At 43.1% G+C, this 23,659-nt stretch overlaps 1 protein-coding gene across 3 annotated transcripts in view; it reads right to left on the bottom strand.

Annotated features, from left to right (window-relative positions):
• Positions 1-23,659, bottom strand: part of ANKRD17 (ankyrin repeat domain 17) — a 140,990-nt gene that overhangs the window by 31,609 nt on the left and 85,722 nt on the right. For 2 of the 3 annotated variants that reach the window (XM_084857457.1, XM_084857459.1), the window contains 8 exons: positions 23,356-23,458; positions 20,992-21,741; positions 18,372-18,520; positions 17,137-17,248; positions 16,643-16,788; positions 14,149-14,291; positions 11,402-11,615; positions 614-789 (listed from right to left, as the gene is read on the bottom strand). In XM_084857457.1, coding sequence (XP_084713583.1) covers positions 614-789; positions 11,402-11,615; positions 14,149-14,291; positions 16,643-16,788; positions 17,137-17,248; positions 18,372-18,520; positions 20,992-21,741; positions 23,356-23,458 — 1,793 coding nt within the window. The remainder of the gene's footprint in view (positions 1-613; positions 790-11,401; positions 11,616-14,148; positions 14,292-16,642; positions 16,789-17,136; positions 17,249-18,371; positions 18,521-20,991; positions 21,742-23,355; positions 23,459-23,659) is intronic. The other variant, XM_084857458.1, reaches the window with a different exon arrangement.

Genomic DNA, 23,659 nt, shown 5'->3' with positions numbered 1-23,659 from the left:
CACACACACACACACACGTGTTTCATTAGTGCCAAATAAAGTAACTTTTAAAAAATCAGGGACAGGCAGTCAGTAGCCCCAACACTTTGCTCCTCTATGCCACTTGACTGTTGGGATGCGGTGTGGGGGATTAAAGAGACACACACAAAAGCAATGCTACTTGTGGGTGCATAATGGGGGTCCTTAGTTTTGTAAATAAGGTACAAGTTCACAGCTACCCTTAACATTCAAAGCAAGATCTCGTTGGATGAATTGCTCTCCCCGATGGTAGTGCCTCTGGAATGAGAATTATGGAAGAATACATGGGGAAGATATTACATCAGAATGGAAAATGTATACCATCTTTCCCAAGGAAGACCCATCAGTGGAGGAACCATAGAAGTTTCTTGAAAAAATCACCTTCCAAAAACATCAAAAGGAATGTATCTCATCAGAATAGGCCCTCAGATTCTTATAAGTGTATAGTGTGTGCGCATGTGTGTATGTCAGCATGTGCCAAATCCTCAACTAAAATAATTAGAAATCAGAATTACCAGGATCAAAAAGATAGCATTTTCTTTCCCCTCCTCAGGAACATAAAACTAGATTGTAAGTAGAGGATCAAATATAGTACCTGCTAATAAGCAGCTCACAGAACTTGTAGTGTCCTTTGTCTGCTGCGATGGTTAAAGCTGTGTCTCTTGATGAGGGAACTGGTGGCGCATTTACATCAGCACCTTTGTCTAGAAGAACTCTGCCTACTTCTGCATACCCACCAGAGGCAGCTTCCATTAATGGTGTCAGGCCAGTCTAAGTGGAGAAGAATGTCATTAAAGATGTTTTCTCTGCTGAAATGTATGAAAATCTATAGCTACAATAAGGAAACAATCACTTCTCATTTTCAGAGTATCACTACTTACAAAGTAAAGTAAATTTCGTAAAACTTAAGTTAAGAAAACCCAAGCACCTCTGACCCTGGTCAGTTTGGCTATCATATTTGGAACAGTTCATGGGACTTTTTTTATTTTGCTCTTTGCATCAGTAATTAATGGCAGGAGACCTACTACAGAATTAGTGCCATATTAGTGTGACACTGACCCATCCAGTGCTGTATAGCTACATGTAACATAATGATCTGAGAGGAAAGAAATATTTGTGTGGATAAAGAAAAAAAAATTATTAAAGAGCTGGTAAAATAGTGCTTTAAACTCTTGATATGTCCTATTTGGTGAGAAATGGAATGGGGGGAAATGCTACGTCTACAAGATCTCCCTTTCTTCAAATGTTCATATTCCATATATTAGCTGAATATTCCATATGATAGAGGGCCTCATATATAGCTGAGCTTAAAACCTGACTCTCACAGACAGAAAGGCCAGGATCTCTTCTCCATCATCCCAGAGTGCAGGACACGGAATCATGGGCTCAAGTTACAGGAAGCCAGATTCTGGCTGAACATCAGGAAAAATGTCCTGTTAGAGCAATATGGCAATGGAACCAATGACCTAGGGAGGTGGTGGGCTCTCCCACACTGGAGGCATTCAAGATGAGGCTGGACAGCCATCTGTCAGGGATGCTTTGACTTGGATTCCTGCACTGAGCAGGGGGTTGGACTCGATAGTCTTATAGGTCCCTTACTATTCTATGATTGCAGCTGTAGCATAAAGGAAAGAAGGATTTTGGCCAGACTCCTGAGGCAGGGAACTCCATAGTGAAACTGTCACCAAGGAGAAGGCCCTAGTCTTCGATACTAAGACTAGGTATAAAGTGTTTTAAATTGAAAGAAATTCTGGGTAGCTTATCATTTCAGATGGCAAGGGCACCCACACTAGGCAATCTTTTGCGTGTGTGTGGGTTGGGGAGAGACAAATGGAAGAAGGTGGAGCCAGACAATTTAGGGCTTTAAAACTCAAAGCTAGCACTCTGACTATCAGCACCATTAGCATCAGTATTATATGGTCCTTATAAGCGGTACAACTAAGAAGCCCAGCTACTGCATTCTGGATCAGCGGCAGTTTCTGAACAGACTTCAGATGTAGCCCCAGGTAGACTGCTGCACAGTGATCTAGTCTAGAGGAAACCAGAATCAAACCCTTAGCAGACAGGTGGACATGCCACTGCCCCCGAAATTCATGGCACCAGCAAAAAAAGCCCAGAGGTCTGATGGCAAATTTTGGCAGCAAACTGCTATAGAGGTTTTTAAAACAAGGTAAATGTGTCCTTTTTAACCCTCTGTAGTGGTTTACTGCCCATTTTTTTGCCACTGCTATAAAATTCTGCTGTGCAATAGCAGGAATGCAGTCCGGGGGTGGGGGGAGTCTAAGGGGATCAAAAGTGTCCCCCAGATCTCCCCAGAGTTTTCTGGGGGATCAAAAGGGCCCCCCTGATCCCCCTGAAGTTACTCACCTCTGCCTTAGAGAGTTGTAGAAGGGGCCACATTCTGCACAACATGAAACTGGGAAAAGATCCCACATGAGCATCCATTAGCAGAGATGTGCACCTGATCCATCAAGGGGAGCATAATCTGACCCAGGATAGAACCACCTACCCCCAGATTGACTGGCCTGCCCACCCATAACAGCTATATTGTCTAGATTTGACTGTCTGTCTGTCTCTGTCTAGCTATCTCTATCTATCTCTATCTATCTAGCTATCTAGGTATCTCTCTCTCTCTCTCTCTTTCTATTTATTACATTTCTATAACGCCCAATAGCCAAAGCTCTCTGGGCAGTTAACAATTAAAACCAACAAATACAGCATAAAATACAATATAAAATATAAAAGCTTAAAACTACAGTATAAAAGTAAAACCAGAATACAACCTAGCAGCAATGCAGAGATTTAAAATACAGTAACAGATTTAAAAAAACAGACTAAAAGACTAAAATGTCTGGGAAAATAAAAAGGTCTTCACCTGCCACTGGAAAGAGCACAATGTAGGAACCAGACGAGCCTCTCTGGGAAGCTCATTCTATAACTGGGATGCCACAGCAGAAAAGGCCTTCTTCTTGGTAGCCATCCACCTCACTGCCTTTGCCAGGGGCTCCAAGGGAAGGACCTCTGAAGATGATCTTAAGGTCCAGGCAGGTACATATGGGAGGAGACAGTCCTTCAGGTAACCTGGCCCCGAGCCATTTAGGGCTCTGAATGTTAGTACCAGCACTTTGAATTGGGCCCAGACATGAACTGGCAGCCAGCGTAGATGGAAAATTATGCAGATGGCATAACATGATCACGTTGGTGAGTCCCCATTAACAGTCTCACTGCCCTATTTTGGACCACCTGATGTTTCCAGACTGTTTTCAAAGGCAGCCCCCCCAATATAAAGCATTGGAGTAATCCAGACAAGAGGTTATCAGATCATGGATAACTGTAGCTAGGCTATCTCTGTCCAGATAAGGACATAGTTGGTATATCAGCCTAAGCTTATAAAAGGTGCTCGTGCCACCGAGTCCACCTGTGCCTCGAGTAACAGTTCTGGATCGAAGACCACCCACAAACTACAAACTGGATCCTTTAGGGGATGTTTGATTTATAGCTTCCATTTATTAGCCCTCATCCAGCCTATTATGGACTCCAGACCTCAGTGGGACCCAAGAAAAAGGAAAGATATCATTGGGTGTTATCTGTATATTGGTGACCTTAAACTCCAAATCTTCTCATGATTTCTCCCGTGGCTTCTAGTTTCTGTGCCCTCTGAAAGGCAGGAACGAGTATGCGATCTGGGTGAAGGACCACTTTACCATGGTGAAAATATGATCTCCAACATCCTGAGCGATGCCGTGTGTAATAAGGTCTCGAGGACTAGGGTCAAGAAACATTACCATAAGGGCTCAAAAAGAGGCCTAACTGAGGCCTTAAGAACCAAATTAAGCTTCCACATAGGAAGCCACTGAGCTATCGGTGGGTTGATGAGGGAGGGAGCACATAGGAACCACTGAACATGTGAATGAGAGCCAAGAGAGCTGCAACCTGAGCTACACAATATGCTGGCCAGGCCTGAGACCCATCTGTGCAGGTAGCTGGGCTTAAAGCTCAGGGAGAGATTGTCCTGCAAAGGGTAAAAAAGCTCTGCCAAACCTGGCTGAGTACCTTCATGCTGTTCATACACTACACCACTAAAGTTTTTCAAGTGTTGTTATAGATCCTGTTGGTTAAGCAGTGCTTGGAGGCTAGAAGTGTCTCTATTATCCTTTTGAGATTGCCCTCGTAGTTCAAAGCACCCTGCTCAGTCTCCAAGCAATGAACTTCAGCACCTTTGAGATGATCTTGAGACACTGGAAGGGTCCCGGACGGGTGACAGAGGTTCCCTAGGCCCCAAAATCGGGGGGGATGAGGCCATCTCCGAGAAATGAGGATCAATACTTCCTGCTGTGCTGATTTTCTGCACCATCTGAGGGATGACAGGAAGAGTCAGAAACGTGTAAAGGAGACCTTGAGGCCAGACTGATCTTACGTTGTTTGCTAGCTCTGCTCCTCCTCTTCAGAATCTTGTTCCAAGCCTTTGCAACCTTTTTTTCTCTGGAGTTGGGAAGAGGTCCAGAAAGGGAACTCCGAACTGAGTCTTAACTTTGTTGAAACACCTTTTGGTTTAGGGAACATTCTGTTAGCCCCAGGTTCTGGCGACTTGAGCCAGTAAGTTTACAATGAAGACACCTTTCAGGCATTCTGCCCTGATTAATTACAGATATGACTCTGCACAGGATATCACTTCCTTGAATAATGATTTTGATGTGGTGCCTCCTTCTCTGTTGATATACATCTTAGCCACCACATTGTTATGTCCTAAGAAAGACATAGAGACCCTTTATCTGGTAAGAAGAGCAGTGCTGGATCAGACCAAAGGCCTATCTAGTCCAGCATTATGTTTCCAAAAGTAGGCAACTAGATGCCTATGGGAAGCCCACAGCAGGACATGAGTCCAAAAGTGCCTTCCTGTTTGTGTTCCCTAGCAAGTGGTATTCAGAGACATACTGATATTGGAAGCAATATATAGCCATCACGACTAGTAGCAATTGATATCCTCTCCCATGAATTTGTCTAATCCCATTTCAAAGCTGTCCAAGTTGGTGGCCATCACTACATCTTGAGATAGTGAATTCCAGTGTTTAATTATGCACTGTGTGAAGAAGTATTCCTTTTATCTGTCCTGAATCTCCCATCATTCAACTTTATTGGATGACTGCTGCTTCTAGGATCACGAGAGGGAGAAAAACGTCACCATATCCAGTTTTTCCATCAAAGGGGTTCAGTGTTAGTCTGACCACCGAGAGCTGCAGAAGGCTTATACTCATCCCCTTCTCCCCAGTTGAACAAAAAAAATCCTGGGCCTGTAAATCCTTGTGTCAGGCACCCTATCCTAACAGAACCTTTTACAGAGCACCCCTGGTTCAGCTATGCAGCTAAGACCCATTGCTCAAGAGAACCATACACTAGGATGGGGACAGCGATCTCCAGATTCAGTCCACTGGTGATTTGTAGCTGGAAGTCAAGCAGAAAGGTCTGGAGAGGGCTGGAATGTAATCTTGCCCATTGGAGGGTATCTATGCATGAGACTGAAGCCTGCCTGCAAACTGGAGGCAACACCTGGGCTACATATGAAGCCAATATTCCAGTGCCCTGATCAATGTAAATACCCTGAGGGAGGAGGAAAACCTGAAGGGACAGGGAGAAACTGAAATTGTTGCCATCCACAGCAGAAATAGGGAAAGCTTTGGAGGTACTTCCTGACTGGGATATAGGAACAAGGCTTTGGCGAAGTCTATTGAAGCTAGATCTCCTTGTCTGAGACAGGCCAGAAATGAACAGAGGGTTTCCATCTTGAGCCTGCATTTGGCTATGAAATGGTTGATGTGTTTGAGGTCCAGTACTGCCCTGGTCTCTCCCTTCTTCTTTGGAAAGGGAACAACCAGTGAGGAATCCCTTTAATCCCTCTCCAGGCTAGGGGCCGGCTCTATGGTGCTGACGTCTAGCAGATGGACAATAACCTTTGATATCTTCCTGCTTTTGGGTGCCTTGCTATAGATTGGAACTGGAAAGCCCCCATCTCTTGGTCCTCTTGAATTCCAGCACATAAGCTTTAGCAACTATTTCTGTAACTCACCAGTTAGCTGTGGCAAGTCCAGAGAGCCCCAAAGTGGAGGAGGCATCCAGTCACTGTAATATTTGTGCGATTCTGATTTTATTTTATTTTATTTATTATTAAATTTATTAATAGCCCATCTGGCTGGTCACCCAGCCACTCTGGGCGATGTACAACACACCATAAAACAATAAAATTCTATCATAATTTTTTTTTAAAATACCCTAACCCACCCCAAATGCCTGCCTGAACAACCACGTTTTTAATGCACGACGGAAGCTCATTAAAGAGGGGGCATGACGGAGTTCCCTAGGGAGGGAGTTCCACAGAGTGGGGGCCACCACAGAAAAGGCCCTCTCCCTCGTCCCCACCAGTCTAGCTGTCCTGGCTGATGGGACAGAGAGAAGGCCATCTGAGGCTGATCTTGTTAAGCGGCCTGTCTGGTGTTGCTGGAGGCGCTCCTTAAGATAGGCTGGGCCAGAACCATATAGGGTTTTAAAGGTCAAAACCAACACCTTGAATTTGGCCCGGAAAACAACTGGTAACCAGTGCAACTCCTTCAGCACTGGAGTGATGTGATCTCGCCTTTAATCAGGCGAGCCGCCGCGTTCTGTACCAGCTGCAGCTTCCGAACCGTCTTCAAGGGTAACCCCACGTACAGCGCATTACAGTAGTCTAAACGAGAGGAGACCAGGGCATGTACTACCGATGGAAGCAGATGGTCAGGAAGGAAGGGGCGCAGCCGCCGTATCAGATGGAGTTGATACAGCGCTGTCCAGCTCACAACTGACACCTGAGCCTCCATGGACAGCTGGAAGTCCAAAATGACCCCCAGGCTGCGGACCTGGTCTTTCAAGGGTAGCCGTACCCCATTCAACACCAGGTCAACATCCCCCAGCCTCCTCTTGTCTCCCACCAAAAGTACCTCGGTCTTGTCAGGGTTCAGCCTCAGCTTATTCCTCCCCATCCAGCCACTCACCGTCTCCAGACATTTGGACAGGGATTCTACGGCCAACCTTGGTGAAAATTTGAATGAGAGGTAGAGCTGCGTGTCATCCGCATATTGATGACACTGCACCCCAAACCTCCTGATGATAGCCCCCAGCGGCTTCACATAGATGTTAAATAGCATCGGGGAGAGGATGGAACCCTGTGGCACCCCACAAGTAAGTGGCCACGGGTCCGAAACCTCCTCTCCCAGTGCTACCCTCTGGTACCTGCCAGAGAGGAAGGACTGGAACCACCGCAATACAGTGTCTCCAATGCCCAACCCCTCCAGGCGGTCCAGGAGGATACTGTAGTCAACGGTATCAAAAGCCACTGAGAGGTCGAGGAGAACAAGGAAGGAGCATTCACCCCTATCCAGAGCCCTCCTCATATCATCCACCAAGGCGACCAAGGCCGTTTCTGTCCCATGCCCAGGCCTGAAGCCCGACTGAAATGGGTCTAGATAATCAGTTTCTTCCAAGTGTGCCTTCAACTGCACCGCCACCACCCGCTCAATCACCTTGCCCAAAAATGGCAGATTTGAGACTGGGCGAAAGTTGTTCAGAACTTGAGGATCCAAGGAGGGCTTCTTTAAGAGCGGTCTTATCACTGCCTCCTTGAGGGCTGATGGCATCACTCCCTCCTCAAGGGAGGCGTTCACCACCGCCTGGATCCCCTCACTCGGTCTCTCTCTGCAGCTCAAAATGAGCCAAGATGGGCAAGGATCAAGTAAGCAGGTGGTCGGCCTTACAGATGAAAGCACCTTGTCCACTTCATCAGGAGGAAGAAGCTGGAACCGATCCCACAAAACCGGTTTGCCACAGGCCGCCTCTTGCTCACTAACTGTATCCACAGTGTGCAGAGTAACACACCTAATCTGATCAATTTTATCTGCAAAGTGCCTTGTCAAAGCCTCACAGGAGGCCTTAGAATGCTCCAGTGGTTCCGGAGCCACAGGACCGACCAGGCTCTGGACCACTTGGAACAGCCTCCTGGGACAGCACTCATGATGATAGTTATGAGGAAGATTTCTTACTGGAAAGCTGTTTGTGCTTGGACCTATTCCTGTTGCCATCTAGGCTTAGCGTCTCTTAAGGACTGCTTGGCAGAACAGGAGGAATGAAAAGTCCTGGACTGTTTGGAAGGTTTCTGTTCTACTCTATGGAGGGTTGGGAGAGCCTTCTTCTTTGTCTTTACAGTGCCTCCAGTGAGTTGCCAAAGAAATGTTTGCCTGCAAAAAAAGTGCTGGTCTTTACATTTTGCATCTATACCCCAGTGTCACAGCCGGAGTTTCCTTCTGGAGACCATCTGCTAGGCCATTAATCTGGCTTCTTGTTGTAAGGAATCTGGTATCAGCTGGGAAGGGCATGGTACGAGTTTTTCCTCAGCAAATATCTGGTGTTCTTGTCCAATTTACCACTGTTAAGCAGTTTGTTGGCCCATGTGAAAAGAGGCCATGGGTCTGAGTGCCATAGCTGAGGCATCAGAATCCCAATGGAGTGCAGCTTTCACCTTCCTGCCATGTTGGGTCTACTAGCTGCTCAGACTCAGAAGGTAGGAGCACCCTGGATGCTCCAATTGCTGCTGTGTCTTGGGGATTAGAAGATCTTACACCATATCCTCTGGGAATAGGTACAATTTGTCACGGGAGGAGTGGCAGAGCTTGGCTTTGGAGGGGTTCAAGATGCTCCACAGGGAATGGCTGAACGAAGCCAGGAAAGGGACCGGCGGAGGTGCGGGAGCTGATGCAATCTCAGATGGCTTTGTTGTTTGGAGGCAGAAGACTTCAATGTGTCCGAGAACACTTCAAATTGAAGAGTCTCCACAGCTCTGAACAACACCCTATGGAAATAATCCAAGGGCAAAAAGCCTACTTTGAGAAGGCTTGTCCCTATCATTCTCTTCTTCTGAGATCTCTCAACCTTTTCTGCTGGGTGTATCAGACCTAGTTTGTGAAGGAGGATCTAGGTTTCTTCCTCTCTGAAGGAGCTTGGTCAGAAGTGGAGGATATAGCGGATGCAGTTCTGGGCTTCTTCCATCCCTCTGAAGAAGAATCAGGTGAGGAAGGAGTCACATTTGAACTTGTGCCCTTGTTATGCTTCCATCCAGGAGAGTGGCTATTCCTAAATGGAGAAGCTGAGGCCAAGTCACACCTGACAGGAACAGGACTTGGTCTGGCTTCTGGTGCAATGGGATCCTCTGGAGCTGTATTGTTCCTGTGTCTGTGCGGATGTGGAGAGGGAGAGCAGTAGCTATGGGACTATTACAGCTATCTCTACCCCTAGAAAAAATTCTGGAGTAAAAGTGGCATCTCCTTGTTGATTGGCAAGAATAGTCCCTGTCCCTCTGGACATCTCCATGGGGATGAAAAGGAGAGTAGAGTATGCATGTCATCACCAAGAGGTGATCGAAGGTAGCATTAATCCACCAGGAAAAGGTCAGGTGGATGTTTTCCCATTCCACCATGGGGAGTGGGTAGGTGGGAGAGCAATTCAATTCCTCATACTGCTTGCAGTGGCCACAAGGGGATGGTTCTTCTTCCACAGGGCAGTTTTCACACCCTTTCTTATGGCGGGAAGCCATCTCAGCAGCCAGCGCATGTCCAGCTTGTGCCAAAGAAGAAAATGCAACTGCCTAAGGTTTCAGTGATGTTGGGTGCAAGATGGGGAGGCACCTGAATGTTCTTCACAGCATCCTCACTGATGTCTGTCCAACAGGAAAAGGCTCTAGCAGATCTCCCTTCCCACTCAGAAATTTTAATCCCAGGCTTCCTTGCTTGCTTTTGGCAAATAGGGCTGTCCCAGGAACCCAGCAAAAATCTGCCTACGCACAGCAGAGGCAGAAAGACACTGAGGGGACTGCAACAAGACTGAGCGGGAAGAGGCCCATCATCTACTAGAGAGGAAGACTTTGGAGATGACTTCTGTCATGGAGGAGGGACCTTTCCCGATTCTGGCTGTCCTCTTCCCCTAGAGGAGAGACCCTAGCGGGGGAGTAATATCTCTGTAAATTACGATGACTCCACCAGTCATCCTTCTCCCCTACCTTGGTGATGCACCTAGAACCGGCTGGGCACATTTGAGACAGGGTATCTCTCTCCCCCTTCCTCGTACAGCTGTGTCTCACTAATATAACCCAGATCAACTGAAACCTGGATGCCAACTATTTCACTGGAGATTGATTTAACTACAACAAATGCAAGGACGGGAAGGACCTGATATCTACCTGGCACCAACATGGTGCCAGGTTAAGACCTTCCTCTGCTGTCAGGCATTTGGCAGCATATAAGGTCAGGTCCTGGATTTTCTTATTGTTGTTTAAAATTGTTCAGATATGTGTGTGTCTACATATGTGAGCACTGTCTGTTCACGTGTTTGTATGTAAACAGTTTTTATACTATGTGTGATACTGTATTTTTCGGGAGCAATTCTATGTCCCCTAGACAGCATCTGGGGGATGTAGGATTTTTTGGTTTCCTGGCTCTGAGCTTGGAGGCAGGAAACCGTGCTCACCGCCCACTCCTAGCCAACGCAGAGACAACTGCGCTGGCTGCTTCTCCATGCTGATAAAATGGAGTGCAAAGACAGGGAGAAGGGGTGTTCCGGGGGGGAGAGACCTGGGTGGCATTCCTACAATCTTTCCTATGGCCGCCCCAGCTTCCTTCCCTCCTCCTCCCCAAAGCCCATCTAGCTAAAATGCAGAGAGGCACCTCCCTCTTTGCACAGGATACTTGCAAGCCTCTGAGTCTGGGAGCTTACGAGTATCCAGGGTGCAACCCATAGGATTGCATCCTTAAGGTTTTAATCTTTGTGAACCACCCAGAGAGCTTCAGCTACTAGGCAGTATAGAAATGGAATAAATGAAAAATGAAATGAATACCACATCCAGAGTTTTGATGGTTGGGAAAAGACCCAGAACAGTTGATAGCACACAGCCATCCTACCCCTCATCCTTTGATACCTTTTACTATGTCTATTCCTGCTATCCAGAAGGGAAGTGGAGTACTCGATGGTCTTATAGGCCCCTTCCAACCCTACTATTCTATGATTCTACTATTCTATGATACCTCACCCCAGTGCTATTCTTTCACCTCCTCTCCAGACAGTGCCAACTAGGGAGCCCATGCCTTTTAGTTAACATATTCCAACAAACAAACAAAAGGCAGAAAAAACCCTTGGCCATCCAAAAACTAATTCATAATCATCTCTGAACCCTGAACGTACTATATGCTTAAGAATAGCTGCATTCAAAAGTAAAGCAAAATGCATATTGTACAGTTTGGGTAACTTCTGGAGTGTGAAAAGCACTAATAAACATAAGCTGAAGATATGTAAATCAAAGGTTACTCCTTACCTTAGCTCTGTGCTCAACATTAGCTTTTCTATCGAGGAGAAGGCTAACCACTTCAGTTCTTCCTTGAAAACAGGCCAGTGTCAAGGCAGTATTCCTATTGGTTTCTATCTGTGCATTAATATCAGAACCCATGTCCAAGAGCAGCTTAACAGCAGCAGTGTGACCATTCATGGCTGCTAACATTAATGGAGAGATGCCCAGCTTGCTACCAGTTCTGAAAACAAATAAACATGTATTACATTTTAGTTTTATTTGTATTTACTTATTGCTATAGTATGGAAGTATTTATACACATGAACCTATGGGTATGACCACTTCACATGGCGGCAGATATATCAATGGTGGCTGCAAAGACCACACACCTGTACATGCAATTATATACAGATAGTATCTGAAGAAGTTATTTTTAAAATTCAGGTTGCTAGCTTTAAAGGGACAATAAAGCCAAATGCTTTACATTTATTTAGTAAATGTAAATGCTGGCTGTCTGCTCTTGTAGGAGATTTTTCTCTCAGAGGCTACTGAGATTAGGTTGCACACTCCTAACGGAATTGAGCAGGATGGCCTCAGATATGTCCAGCAAATTGCTGGACATGTATCCCAGGGCAAAAGAAAGCAGGCAGTGGACAAATAGGCAAATGGGCTTAGTTCCACCCATGAAGAACTTGATAGCTCTGCAGACATCAAGCATATGCCACTCTCTTCCTTAAGGGGCAGTGGAATAAGAACAGCAAGTGTTCTTAAACTCTGTAGAAGGCTCAAAGGATCTTCAGGATGAAGACAGACCACCTTGTCCTGGTGAAACATGCAGAGTTCTTTTTCTATGGAAAGAGCTCCTCTGTGCTACAGAGACAGCCATCCATCAACAAAACTGCCTGGAAAGTCGGGATTTTTAGGACGGAGGCACCCAGTGGTTTAAACAGGAGCCTGGCTAAGGTCTGCAGGACAGCACTCTGAGCACTGGTGGAGAAGCCATTCTGAGGAATCTACAAGTGTATGGATGCAATGTAACTTGGGAGGAAACGTCTCCCAGGATGCTGGCTGGGGCCAAAACTCATCAAAGTAGCATATTCGTTTTGAACCCTTGAAGGAAAACTAGAGCCTCCAGGCCCTGAGATGAGAGCCACCTGCCCTGAGAGGAGGGGAAAGAGAATGACTGGGCAAGAAAAAGCTGCTGCTGTGGATGATGGAAAGAGGCAGGTGATAGTGTTGCTAGCACTGGGGGGAGGTGCCTATACATCAGCAGGCACTGTAACGAACTCTTCAGCCATCCTGACAAGGGTGGGCCAAAATGAAAAGGGGTTGAAAGGAGGGCCAACTGAGTCCCTCTCTGCATCCCCAATGTTCTGCTTGTTGCTCTGAATTTGTTTGTTTTCAAAAGATGCAGGCTTGGCGAGAAGCATGGAGCACTGATGGCAACTGCCTCCCTCAACGAAGGCGTTAGGCAACTGGTAAGTAAAGGGAAAGGCTCCTGCCCCTCCTCTAGTTGGACATGGATTTCCCAGCCTTTCCAATGCTAGCAGTTGTTGTTTATTCAGTCAGTCGCTTCCGACTCTTCGTGACTTCATGGACCAGCCCCCGCCAGAGCTTCCTGTCGGCCACGCCACCCCCAGCTCCCCCAAGGTCGCGTTCGCCACCTCCAGAATATCATCCATCCATCTTGCCCTTGGTCGGCCACCAGTACTCTTCCCTTAAATGGATAATTGACAGTGCAATCCCATGCAGAGCAGAAAGAGCATCAGAGGCATTCTTCACCTCTCTGTCCTCCTGTCTGTTTTTTTTTAGCAGTGTCTATAACCTCAGAGGGGGAACTCCACATGATTGCTCCCTTAGTCATTTCTTTAAATGCAATCTACTTAAGTCAACTATTTGATAGAGTTAGCACAAAGTCATTTTCCAGCAACGCTTTTACCACTGTAAATAGTAAAATGCTAATTTAGTAAGGCAAGAGACTATTTGGTATGTTAATTTTCAAGCTTCCAAAAAACCAGGAAGAACTCCTAGGCTAGTATCCAATGTTAGCTCTACATGGAGTAGACCTATTTAAATGAATGAGACTTAAATTAGTGGGGACTAACTTAAGTCCCATTCTTCCAATGAGTCTACTCTAACATTGGATGCTATCCCTAAATTTGGAAAACAGGAAGAGCTCCTAAATCTGGATTGTGGTATTATGGTAAGGGAGGAGATATTACACACTGGGGACAGAAAAGACTCGACTATACCCTTCTCAGGGTATGCCAACATGTGAGTCGGGCCACAAGGACGCACACGCCACCTCCACCCCCATTGTCCCAGTGTACATGGGCCCTACCCCCGCAGTTCCAGCTTTGCCGCATCGAATGACTGAACAAAATGTCTGAACAGAACATCTATTCACTTTCACTTGAACGAGAGTAGAACTCTCCACATGATTGGGGAACCTGTGCTGTCTACAAATTTGATGTTGGCGCCAAGGAATCTGTTTCATCTGAGTAGAAACTTATTTCAAAGCTGAAGGAATTTCAGTGTAGTTGGAAAAATAAAATAAAATAAAAATAAAATAAAAAATAAAATAAAAATATTTTTTTTTAAAATTATTTAAAAAAAATAAGAGGTCTGGCTCAAAGAGAAGACTGCTTGCCTATATCTAGAGAAGGCTGATCTTATGACTTGATTGTACACCACCACTTCTCACAGCTAGCAAGCACAGCTTTCTGGAGATTAAGGACACAACTGTGAAACAGAAGGGTAAAAAAGGAACTTGCCTTGAATTGATCTCTGCACCGGCATTCAACAGTATTTTGATGATGTTCACATAACCACCAGATGCAGCTAAGCTTAGAGGCGTGTAATCAGAAACATTTCTGTGCTCTTTGTTTGCACCTCGAGCTAGGAGAAGCTCAACCACCTGGATTATTATAAAAATAGTTACTTTAAGAAGTGACCACCATTCCAATCCTGAACACGTAACAGGAAGGTTGAATTATTATGTCAACAGTTTTCAGAACCTTTGTATCTTTCTGACATTTAAACAATGTAAGGGAAGTACACACTATTGTCTTTACATTTTTAGAAGTACTCCAATAAAAATATCTACATAATATAACATTTAAATCACATTGTGTTTTACATTTCCCCCCCCTCAAATATTTCAGGGCAAATACTTGTTGTATTTAGTAAAAATGCTAAATTAGATCACTCTAGTGATTTCCCAATGCAAACTGAAAAATTTCTGATGCAAACTGAAAATGTTCCAATGCAAATGATCCTATTGCTACCCCTAGAGGTAACAATTGCTTCCCCTACAGCTCAAACCCAAAGATGACAGGTGTCTGGCAGCAAAATCTTAGAAGTAACTTCTTGGTAACAGTAAAACCAACACAAATGGCTTACATGTAGGAAATTCTCATTAAGGAAAAAAAACCTTTTGAAATGTTTACTGCATGTAATACCAGTCAAAGAATGAGTAATAAAACCAATAATATCCATGTTCAAATTGCATTCAGAAATTACTTTAACTTGAAAAGCTAAAACATGTTGCTGCAAAAATGAAATCTGGTAGCTACCAAGCCACTTTATAAACATAGAACACAATCCAGAGAGCTCTGAGAGGGATGCCCAAGGGGTTTGGAAAACTGAGCAAGTCATTTTTCTTTACTTCTTGCAACACCAGCCCCAACTGCCACATCACAAGCTGTTTTTAAATCATCCCAAATTGGCTTGCCACAAGGCACATGGGGAACAGGGGTCTCCACTGGACACGTTGAGTTAGTCATACAATTCCTTGGATCATACCACCATCTTACCTAGTAAACACCCTCACTATTTTATTTGCTTTTCAAGGTACTAAGGAAAATCTGAGTAAACATGCAGTTATACTTATATACTTGGTTTTAGATATATGTTTTTAGATATATTGTCTTTGTGTATACTGTTCATGGGTTTTATGTAAATAGTTTTAAACTTTTACACTATACTTTAATGTTTTTACTGTAATTTAATGTTTAATGTTTTTAATCTTTGTAAACCAGCCAGAGAGCCTCAGCTATGGGGTGATATACAAATAACAACAACAACAGAGCCTGCTGGTTAACTGATTTCTTCAACCTGAGATTTTGGATTGCAGACAAATCAGAATTATCATATTCAGAAGATCAGACAAAGTCATGGAGGATGGCTATCAGTCATAAGAGGTATATATTACCTCTAGTATCATATGGGGAACACGAGAAGGAGAGTGCTATTGTCGTCATGTCCTGCTTTGGGGCTTCCCACAGGCATCAGGTTGGCTACTGTGGTAATAGAATGCTGGACTAGATAGGCCTTTGATCTGATCCAGCACAGCTCTTATGTTCTTAAGTTAACGCTTAACCATGGTTAGGATAAATTAACTACAGTTAAGGAACACAAGTCCAGTGCTGATATATTTTAATGCTATGGCCTGGTTCAGGTGAAATGCTAAACAATGGCTCAGCATGAGCCTCAGATTCACACAATCCCCCCACACCCCACTTCTCTACACAACCACAAGGAGAATACCACAAAAGCACCTGCTTTGAAACTAATCACAGTTTTCTGTCACATCCAAACTTGGGCAAACCGTGGTTGGTTTAAACCAGGGGCAGACAACGTTGCAGTCCCAGACACGTGCCTTGGTGCCCACTGAGACATTGTACTCCTCTCCATTTTCATTTCAATAATACTTGTATATTTTCTTACTGGCAGCTGAGATTGCTTAAAAGTGAAGTGGGAGCCTCTAGCTGCTTCCATCTTAATTTCCCATTAATGCCTCTGTACAGGTTACTTGTCCTTTGTGATTAGCCATGCCAATCCATGGCAGCCATTTTATGGTTGTGCCCAGTAGTTTCTCAAACTTCCAGAAGTGCCCATAGGCCCCAAAGGTTGCTTACTTCTGGTTTAAACTATGGTTAGTGTACATGTCAGAATCACAAACCAGTTTGAGCCTGGTTTGTTTGAATAAACCATGGTTTAATCTACCTATAGTTTAGCAACGCATCCTGTACATGCAGGAATGATTCTAAACATTCCAATCCTAAATGTGGTATTTCAAAATAAGTCCCACAAATTTAAATGGGGCTAAGTTCCCAAGAGTGCTTAGACACTTCCCAATTCAACCATCTATAGCACACTTAGAAATTCCCTTGAAATCAGCTGAACAAGCGTCTAAGAAGTGTGTTTAGGATTAAGGATCAAAGCTATAAGCTCTTAGTGTACAAAAATAAGTGATGTTTATTTCACCTCCTGTCTTCCTCCAGAACAAGCTAAAGATAACGGTGTGTCCTTGGTTCTCTCAGACTGAGCTTCAATATCTGCGCCATTGTCTAACAAGATCTCAACAACACCGACATGACCAGCTGTAGCAGCCAAAATAAGGGGAGTAAACCCTGAAAAAAACAAATAGGCATCACTTAAGGTTCGTTTCTTTTTAATTACATGTATTTTTAATGATTAATTTAAAATTAATCATTATTAATTTTAACAGAACAGGTAAAATAATCTAATTTAGGCAACCTGGAACAAAATTAACTTTGCACTTACATCAAAAATGATTACAGAAATTACACAAACACACACTCCACAAGGGCTCAGGAAATATGAAAAATATAAGACTCACACATTAGTTCGAGTAGATTTTGGATGGGAGTCACTCCTGAATCTATTTCCATGTGATTCTGTAAATCTATCTCACAGAAAACGGTGAGTCTACTGATACTTTACCAACAGGCACTCACCCTTTTTGTCCCTGTGTTCAATATTAGCTCCCCTCTCTAGGAGTGTTTGTACCAGCTCTTCATGTCCACCAGCACAAGCGAGAGTCAATGCAGTGTCATGGTTACTTTCAGTCTAGAAAATAAAACACTATTAATGGTTTTCTCTATAAATCAAGATTGTGTGTTGCTTGTAGGAAATGTGCATCTTATAACAGCTACAACAAACATTATTAAACTTGACATATTATTGCTTGTGGAGTTAGCCATCTTTGAATGAGATGCAATGCTTCTAAGGGAGCTTTGTAAAATCACTTTAACATAGTTCAGGGATCTGTCTAGTTTGTTTTCTGCTAAAGAGTTACTGTTTAAATCTGGAATCATACTGCCCAATATGTTCCTAACATCTCAATTTGAAAAGCAATTAAACACTAAATAACAATTCAGACAAGCTGAGAGCAGATGAACCCACTATAGTATATGGCATGTGTGTTCCCTTTTCTTTCCCTCCCCTCCTTGTTTAAAACTTCCACTTGCTGTTTTGAACAAATGTTTCCCTTTACATCCAAATATGGGAAACTGGTTTGTTCTATCATTTAATTAAGAAACCAGGTTCTGAAGCCACAGTTTGATCCTGGTTTATTTGTTCTAACCATGGTTAAGCTCAAACTAGTTTCCTATATTCAGACATAATGAGTGTTTTGTTCAAAACCATGATTGGAAGCATGAGGAGGAGGAGGAGACAGGAACATGTGAGCCCATGTCTCATGCCTGCTTATCCTCATAACACTAAATCACAATTAGCATTGTTTCTGAACCTGGCCATTGCCTTCAGAGTTGCTCACAGGGGCAAAATGCCTAACTCCTCCTTGGTTTAGTTTGGCAATTTGACATCCAGAAATCAATGGGAAAAGCCCCAGGTTTGCACAGAGATTGTTCCTCTATATTATGGCCAAAGTCTTTAACAGAAGAGTTTAGAAGAACAACAACCAGCCTCAACTTTCACTGTTCTGGAAACTACAATTGTACTAGATCTAGGTTGTTTCCTCTCTCATTAAAGATCATGCTTATGTGAAGTATAATCAGTGATCAGCAATAAGTATCTCAGTCTTTCAGAGCACATTGTTTATATACAAAGGAATTCATTTTTCAAGTCCATCTTGAATACAAACAGAAACTTCAGTTTTTGTTTTGATGTTTTGTGTTGTTTTTTGGTTCCCACATGAGATCCACAGAAGATGAGATATTTTCAGGCTTACCTGTGCATCAATATCTATGGCAGGGTAGACGGGTAACATGGTTGAAGGAGAAATTATAGGACTTGGAGCTGGTGTCTGAGGCTGGGAAACAGACGCTGCAATGCTGTGGGTGGGGGTGTTTGACACGGCAGATGCTCTTCCACTCACTGCTATTGAAGAGAACAACTGTGCTTATTCAAAGTACTTTCTGAAGTTCCTGAACATTTAATAAAAACTTGCATTAAGAAGTCAGAACATATTAAACAAGGTTTGAAAGTGGCATTCTTCAGGCTATATCCAAGGTGAGACTTACTTTTCCCATGTGTCCTATGGGGACAAAAATGCAGCTAGGAGCCAAATGCATGGGGGAAGATGACTGCATTTTACCCTAAGAACAGTCCAAAACTTAGTCTATTAAAAATTAACTCTTGTGTGGAATGTAATACTACCTCTGATAAAAGTTACTAATAAATGGAAGCTTTGTCAGAAAATAGAATGAAGACATGACATCAAAATAGGACTATCTAGGACTTGTGACATGAAAGAACATGGTTCATAACTAGGAAAACATAGTGAGTAGAACTGTCAGAACCTAACAGCCATCCCATCTTTCACTGATACTACTATATCTACTGAACAGTCTGACATAAGGTAATCATAAAGTTGCAATTATAAATCACAGTACTAGTGAAAAGAGGAATAGGAATTTCTTAATTCAGAGAACTATGATCAAAATATTTGATCCAAGACAGAAGACACTAAATTAATTTAATTTTGTTAAGTACTTTAAAGGAGCTTCTCCCCGCACCCGCACCCCAAAAGTATCGGGCCCAGGGGTGGGGATCAAGAGCTGAGACCTTAATTTAGAAAAAGAAATAGCAAATTCAGAGTTAGAGCTCTCATATTATCTTTCTTTTGTACCTTAGAATACACTGATACACACTGAAGCAAACCTTAGCTACCTATAGAATATGAATGTCTTACTGCCTTTCATAGACTGAACTGAATTAGCATGCTGTCATCTCTTACACCTTGTATTCTATACTGAAGTTTAACAGTCTTTATGTCAGTTCATAGTTGACTATGGAGGGAGCATCGGGCAATAATAAGACTAGCAACTGCTCAAACCTTGATTCAAGATGGCTGCTATCAAGAAGTTATTCACTCATCAGAAAATGAAAATTAGCAATGCTGTATAATATAGCACCACAAAGTTTATGAATGACCCCTAAATAACTTCTTTGTACCAAGTAAATTCTAACTTACTCCTGTACTTTCGAAAGCACAGATCCCTGGTCAAGTTGTGGATCAGTTAGATTGTCTACCCTCACATATTCTTAGAGGTGGTTGTATTTCAGAACTCTCTGGGGAGGATTTGCCCACTGACCAAGATGAAGGCCTTGGAGACGCATGTAATAAAGCAGGTTGATTAGGGTTGCCGAAATAAAACAGAGGACCTGTGGCAGATGCAAGAAGGAAGGGAAAGCTTGACTTGCGTTGAAACCAACCAACTTTAAGCCACTCTTGCAAGTCTTTGGACTAAACAGCAGAGTATAAATTCTTGTAAATAAACAAACAAACTGCAGCATACGTAATCTTTAAACTGCAGCATACATCATCTTTTTTCACTGAAAAAAGTGAAAAAGGTGACATCTCTACTTGCCACCAAGTGTAGAAAGTATCTATCAGAATAGGTTTTCCAGTTGCAAATGGCTAGATACATCTTGGCTGGCCCAACCTGGAGTCTGTCCCATTATATGTATACTGTGACAAGTTTGTCACCTCTTCTTCCAAATAAAAGAAAAATCTCTTAAATTTGGGTCAGCCTAGGAATGCCAGTTTAAAACCCAGAGATGGGTTTTCACAGATGGAAGTCCATGCAAAAAAAGCCTCCCCCAATTCAGCTCTGCCTATGCAATGGGGACAGAAGTAAAGTGAGACACCTGCTGCTTTCACAGCACTCTGTAGGCATGCACTGGAATTACTGGACTGGGGTTACAATCTTTTCAGACTCTTTCTGTTGAGGTAAAAAAAAAGGAAATTAAGCTTGTCCAAATCCGTCTTCCCCAAATAATTTTCTTGTATAATTCAGATGCATTCGATAAACATGTAATTGCACTTGTATTTCAGAAACTTGAAAAGTGCTGTGAACAAAAAGGCTAACAAAAAATTGAAATTCATTCATTGGAGATCAGAGAAGGGCAAGGAACGCAACATCATTATCAAGTCAAAAACATCTGACTTCCAGAGCTTGGGGCAAAAGGGGTAAATATACTTGACAACGTAGATGCTTTTCCACTCACTTCATGACTGCGGCTCACATCCCTTACCCCTGTTCTGCCCATTGCTGGAGAAACACCAATGTTCTGGAAGCAACTGTTCTATTAAAAGGTTATTTTACACTATTAGCTATGTAAAGTAGAATGCCATTTCCCACATAACAGTACAGGAACCGGTTTTAATGAACTAGGTAGTCAATACTGCAACTTTAATGGGAATGTCAACTTCACTTATTCTAAAATTGGGAAACAGGCCAAGCTAACCCAGCCTTTGTGGTACTGAAACAAAGTAAAGATGTTGGCATACCAAAACTGCTTTTTAGCATTGGACATTATACCTGCATGTAACAAATTATACACACCTGCCATGATGTCATCCAGCGTGTCATTGAGGGTCTGGGCAGGGCTGGCTACCATTAACCCTTGCTGTGCGTCTGTTAGAATTCCTTGCCCCAGCCCTGTAAGTTGTGCTTGGCCCAGTACTGGCTGTCCAACTATAACGCCTTGCAGATCTGTAAGATTTGCAATAGACCCTGGAGGTAAGGAACCTGCAGACAGAGGCAAAGCTTGAGGCGTTGCAATAGGCTGAATTGGAGCAAAGCCCATCTGAGCAACAGTTTGCTGGGGATCGTCTTTGAGCAAGTATGGGTCCACCTGTTGCAATCGCGCATAGTCTCCTTCAGTAAGCTGCTCTCCTACCCCAACAGGAGTTAGCAGCCCCAGGTGCTGACAAGACTGCTGCTGCTGCTGCAGTTGAATTCTCTGCGCTTTAACCTCCAGGTATTGCTTTTTCAGTTGCTGCTGTGTTTTCAGCTGCAACTCCCGCTCTACTTTCTGCAGTTCCTCTAGGATTTTTTGCTTCTTCTGAATTTGTTCCTCTCTGGTTTTGTTCAGCTCCTCAATCTTCTCCTTGGTGAGCTGGTCAGCATGTGCCAATTCCAAGGACTGCAGCTGTGCATTCTTTTCTATGGCTTCCTTGATCCTTTGCTCCAACTCTGTCAACTTGCCCTGAGCCTCCTCAACAATGCTTTCTGGAGACTGATTGGCAATGTAACCTTGTACATCTGAGCTGGTTGGTTGCAAATGGCTGCTGGACTTTTGTTTGGAAGTGGCTGTGTGAAAGAGAAACCCCCTCAGAACCAAATTGAAGTGCACATGAACAGCATTCTCATTACAGACCTACTGGTCAATAAAGCACAAAGGCAATGTGGCACCCTGAAAGCTAAAAGGACCAAAGGAAAAAGATGTGCCTATTTTCCTTTCAGTATTTAATTGAGGATCTGGATCACAAATCTAAATATTTATTTATGTCTTTGATTTGTGTCCCACCTTTCTGTCAAGAAAAATGGCACTCAAGGTGATGCTCAATTGTTTAGTTGCTAGAGCACAGATACTGTACAATAGTTGTTTACTATGGATAAAAAGTACAGATACTGCAACAAAGTGGTTTACAAGCTACTTCTCTTCAACAGTAACTAAAGCTTTTCCTATGCATATTTAGTCAAGAGTAAGTTCTCCTGTATATGATGGAGCTTACTTCCAGGTAAGCGTGCATAATACTGCACCTTTAATATCCCAAGTTGAAAATGTAGTTGTGGAGATCCAAGACATGGTTACCATTATATAAGTATGTTGCAGAAGATTGGGGGGTGGGGTCAGGAAGAATGATCAGACTCACTGCCCTAAACTGACAGATTGTGCTTATGGATGGTTAATGAAGTATGCTGAAGTGAAGTAAAAAATCCAGAGAAGTGTTGTAAGAAATAATGTATGTCATTATTTCCCCCACTAAAATGAGTTTTAAACCCTATCCTGGTACCTTTATGAAAATATAAGTTAATATTGAATCCTTTTGCACTGGAAGTGCAAGACTGACGTCCAATATCCAATCTTCAAAAACTGAAAACATTAGAACACCTATACTTAGTAAGTATACGTCCATGTTGTACATAAGACATGGCTTTGCACCTGTCATCAATATGTTTTTCCTGGACAGACAGGCAAAGATTTCAGTCTTTACATGAGAACAAATAATTGATTACAAGTGTTTAAGAAACAACAACCCATCATGAGCAATATTACAGTGATTTAGCAGCAGATGTTTCAAGTGCTGTTTGTGCTACTTGGGACAAAATTATATTTTAAATTTTTATAGGCAAACAAAAAAGCAATATAATTAAAGTAGAAGGCAACATCCCTTCATTGCTACACATGGAAATGTCCTAGCCACTAAACCAGTTTTAAAGTATAGTTTTCCACACATATAGAAATGTTATTCATGAAGTTTTACAAAAAAAAGCAGAGCCAAAATGTTAGCTGTCTCAAAATATACTAAATAGGAACATAGTCATTAAAGAGTACTTGGGTTATGTGCATGAAACCGATTCCAAAATGTTACAGTATAGTGCTGGCATGAAATTCTGCCTTTAAGATGTACATTTCAGACCAACAATATTACTGGTACTATGTAGAATGCCATTATCTCCCAGTTTTTGCACTCTAAGATGTCTACTGATTAATGAGAAAACACAAGCCAGCAATCTACCTAACCCACCCATAAAGGCAGACTTCCAGGAGAAAAACCCCAAGGATGAAAACAGCCCTTAGTAATTTGTTCTCCAGAAATATTCTCTAGAGAAACCAATGAGGTTGAAGAAATGAAGGCAACCCTATATATTCTACCTACAAAAGATCTTTTAGTGACAATCTGTAGAACTACAACTGACCTTTATTTCTGATGGGAAGGGTTGTGGCGACATTGGCAGGGGGTTTGTCAGGCTCCTGGGGTGGGACAACCATAGGAAGTGCCTGCACCGGTACACGAGGAGCCTAGAACATGGGACACTAAGATTACATTCTTTGTTGTCCTACACAACTAAAACAAAGTGTTACCAAAAAACTGGCACGTGTCAATATTTCACAGTTCGTAAAATAAAATAATTACCAATAGTTACAGTTTTAGATGACATAATTCATAGACCGTTTAAGTTCTCAGTAGTAGTAGTTTAATATCACAAAGGAAATAGCAAG

The sequence above is a fragment of the Heloderma suspectum genome, chromosome 5 (assembly GCF_057233095.1).
Source record: "Heloderma suspectum isolate Gila_16-S chromosome 5, 16-S_ref, whole genome shotgun sequence".
Classification (NCBI taxonomy): domain Eukaryota; kingdom Metazoa; phylum Chordata; class Lepidosauria; order Squamata; family Helodermatidae; genus Heloderma; species Heloderma suspectum.
This window is presented reverse-complemented; position numbering and strand designations above follow the sequence as displayed.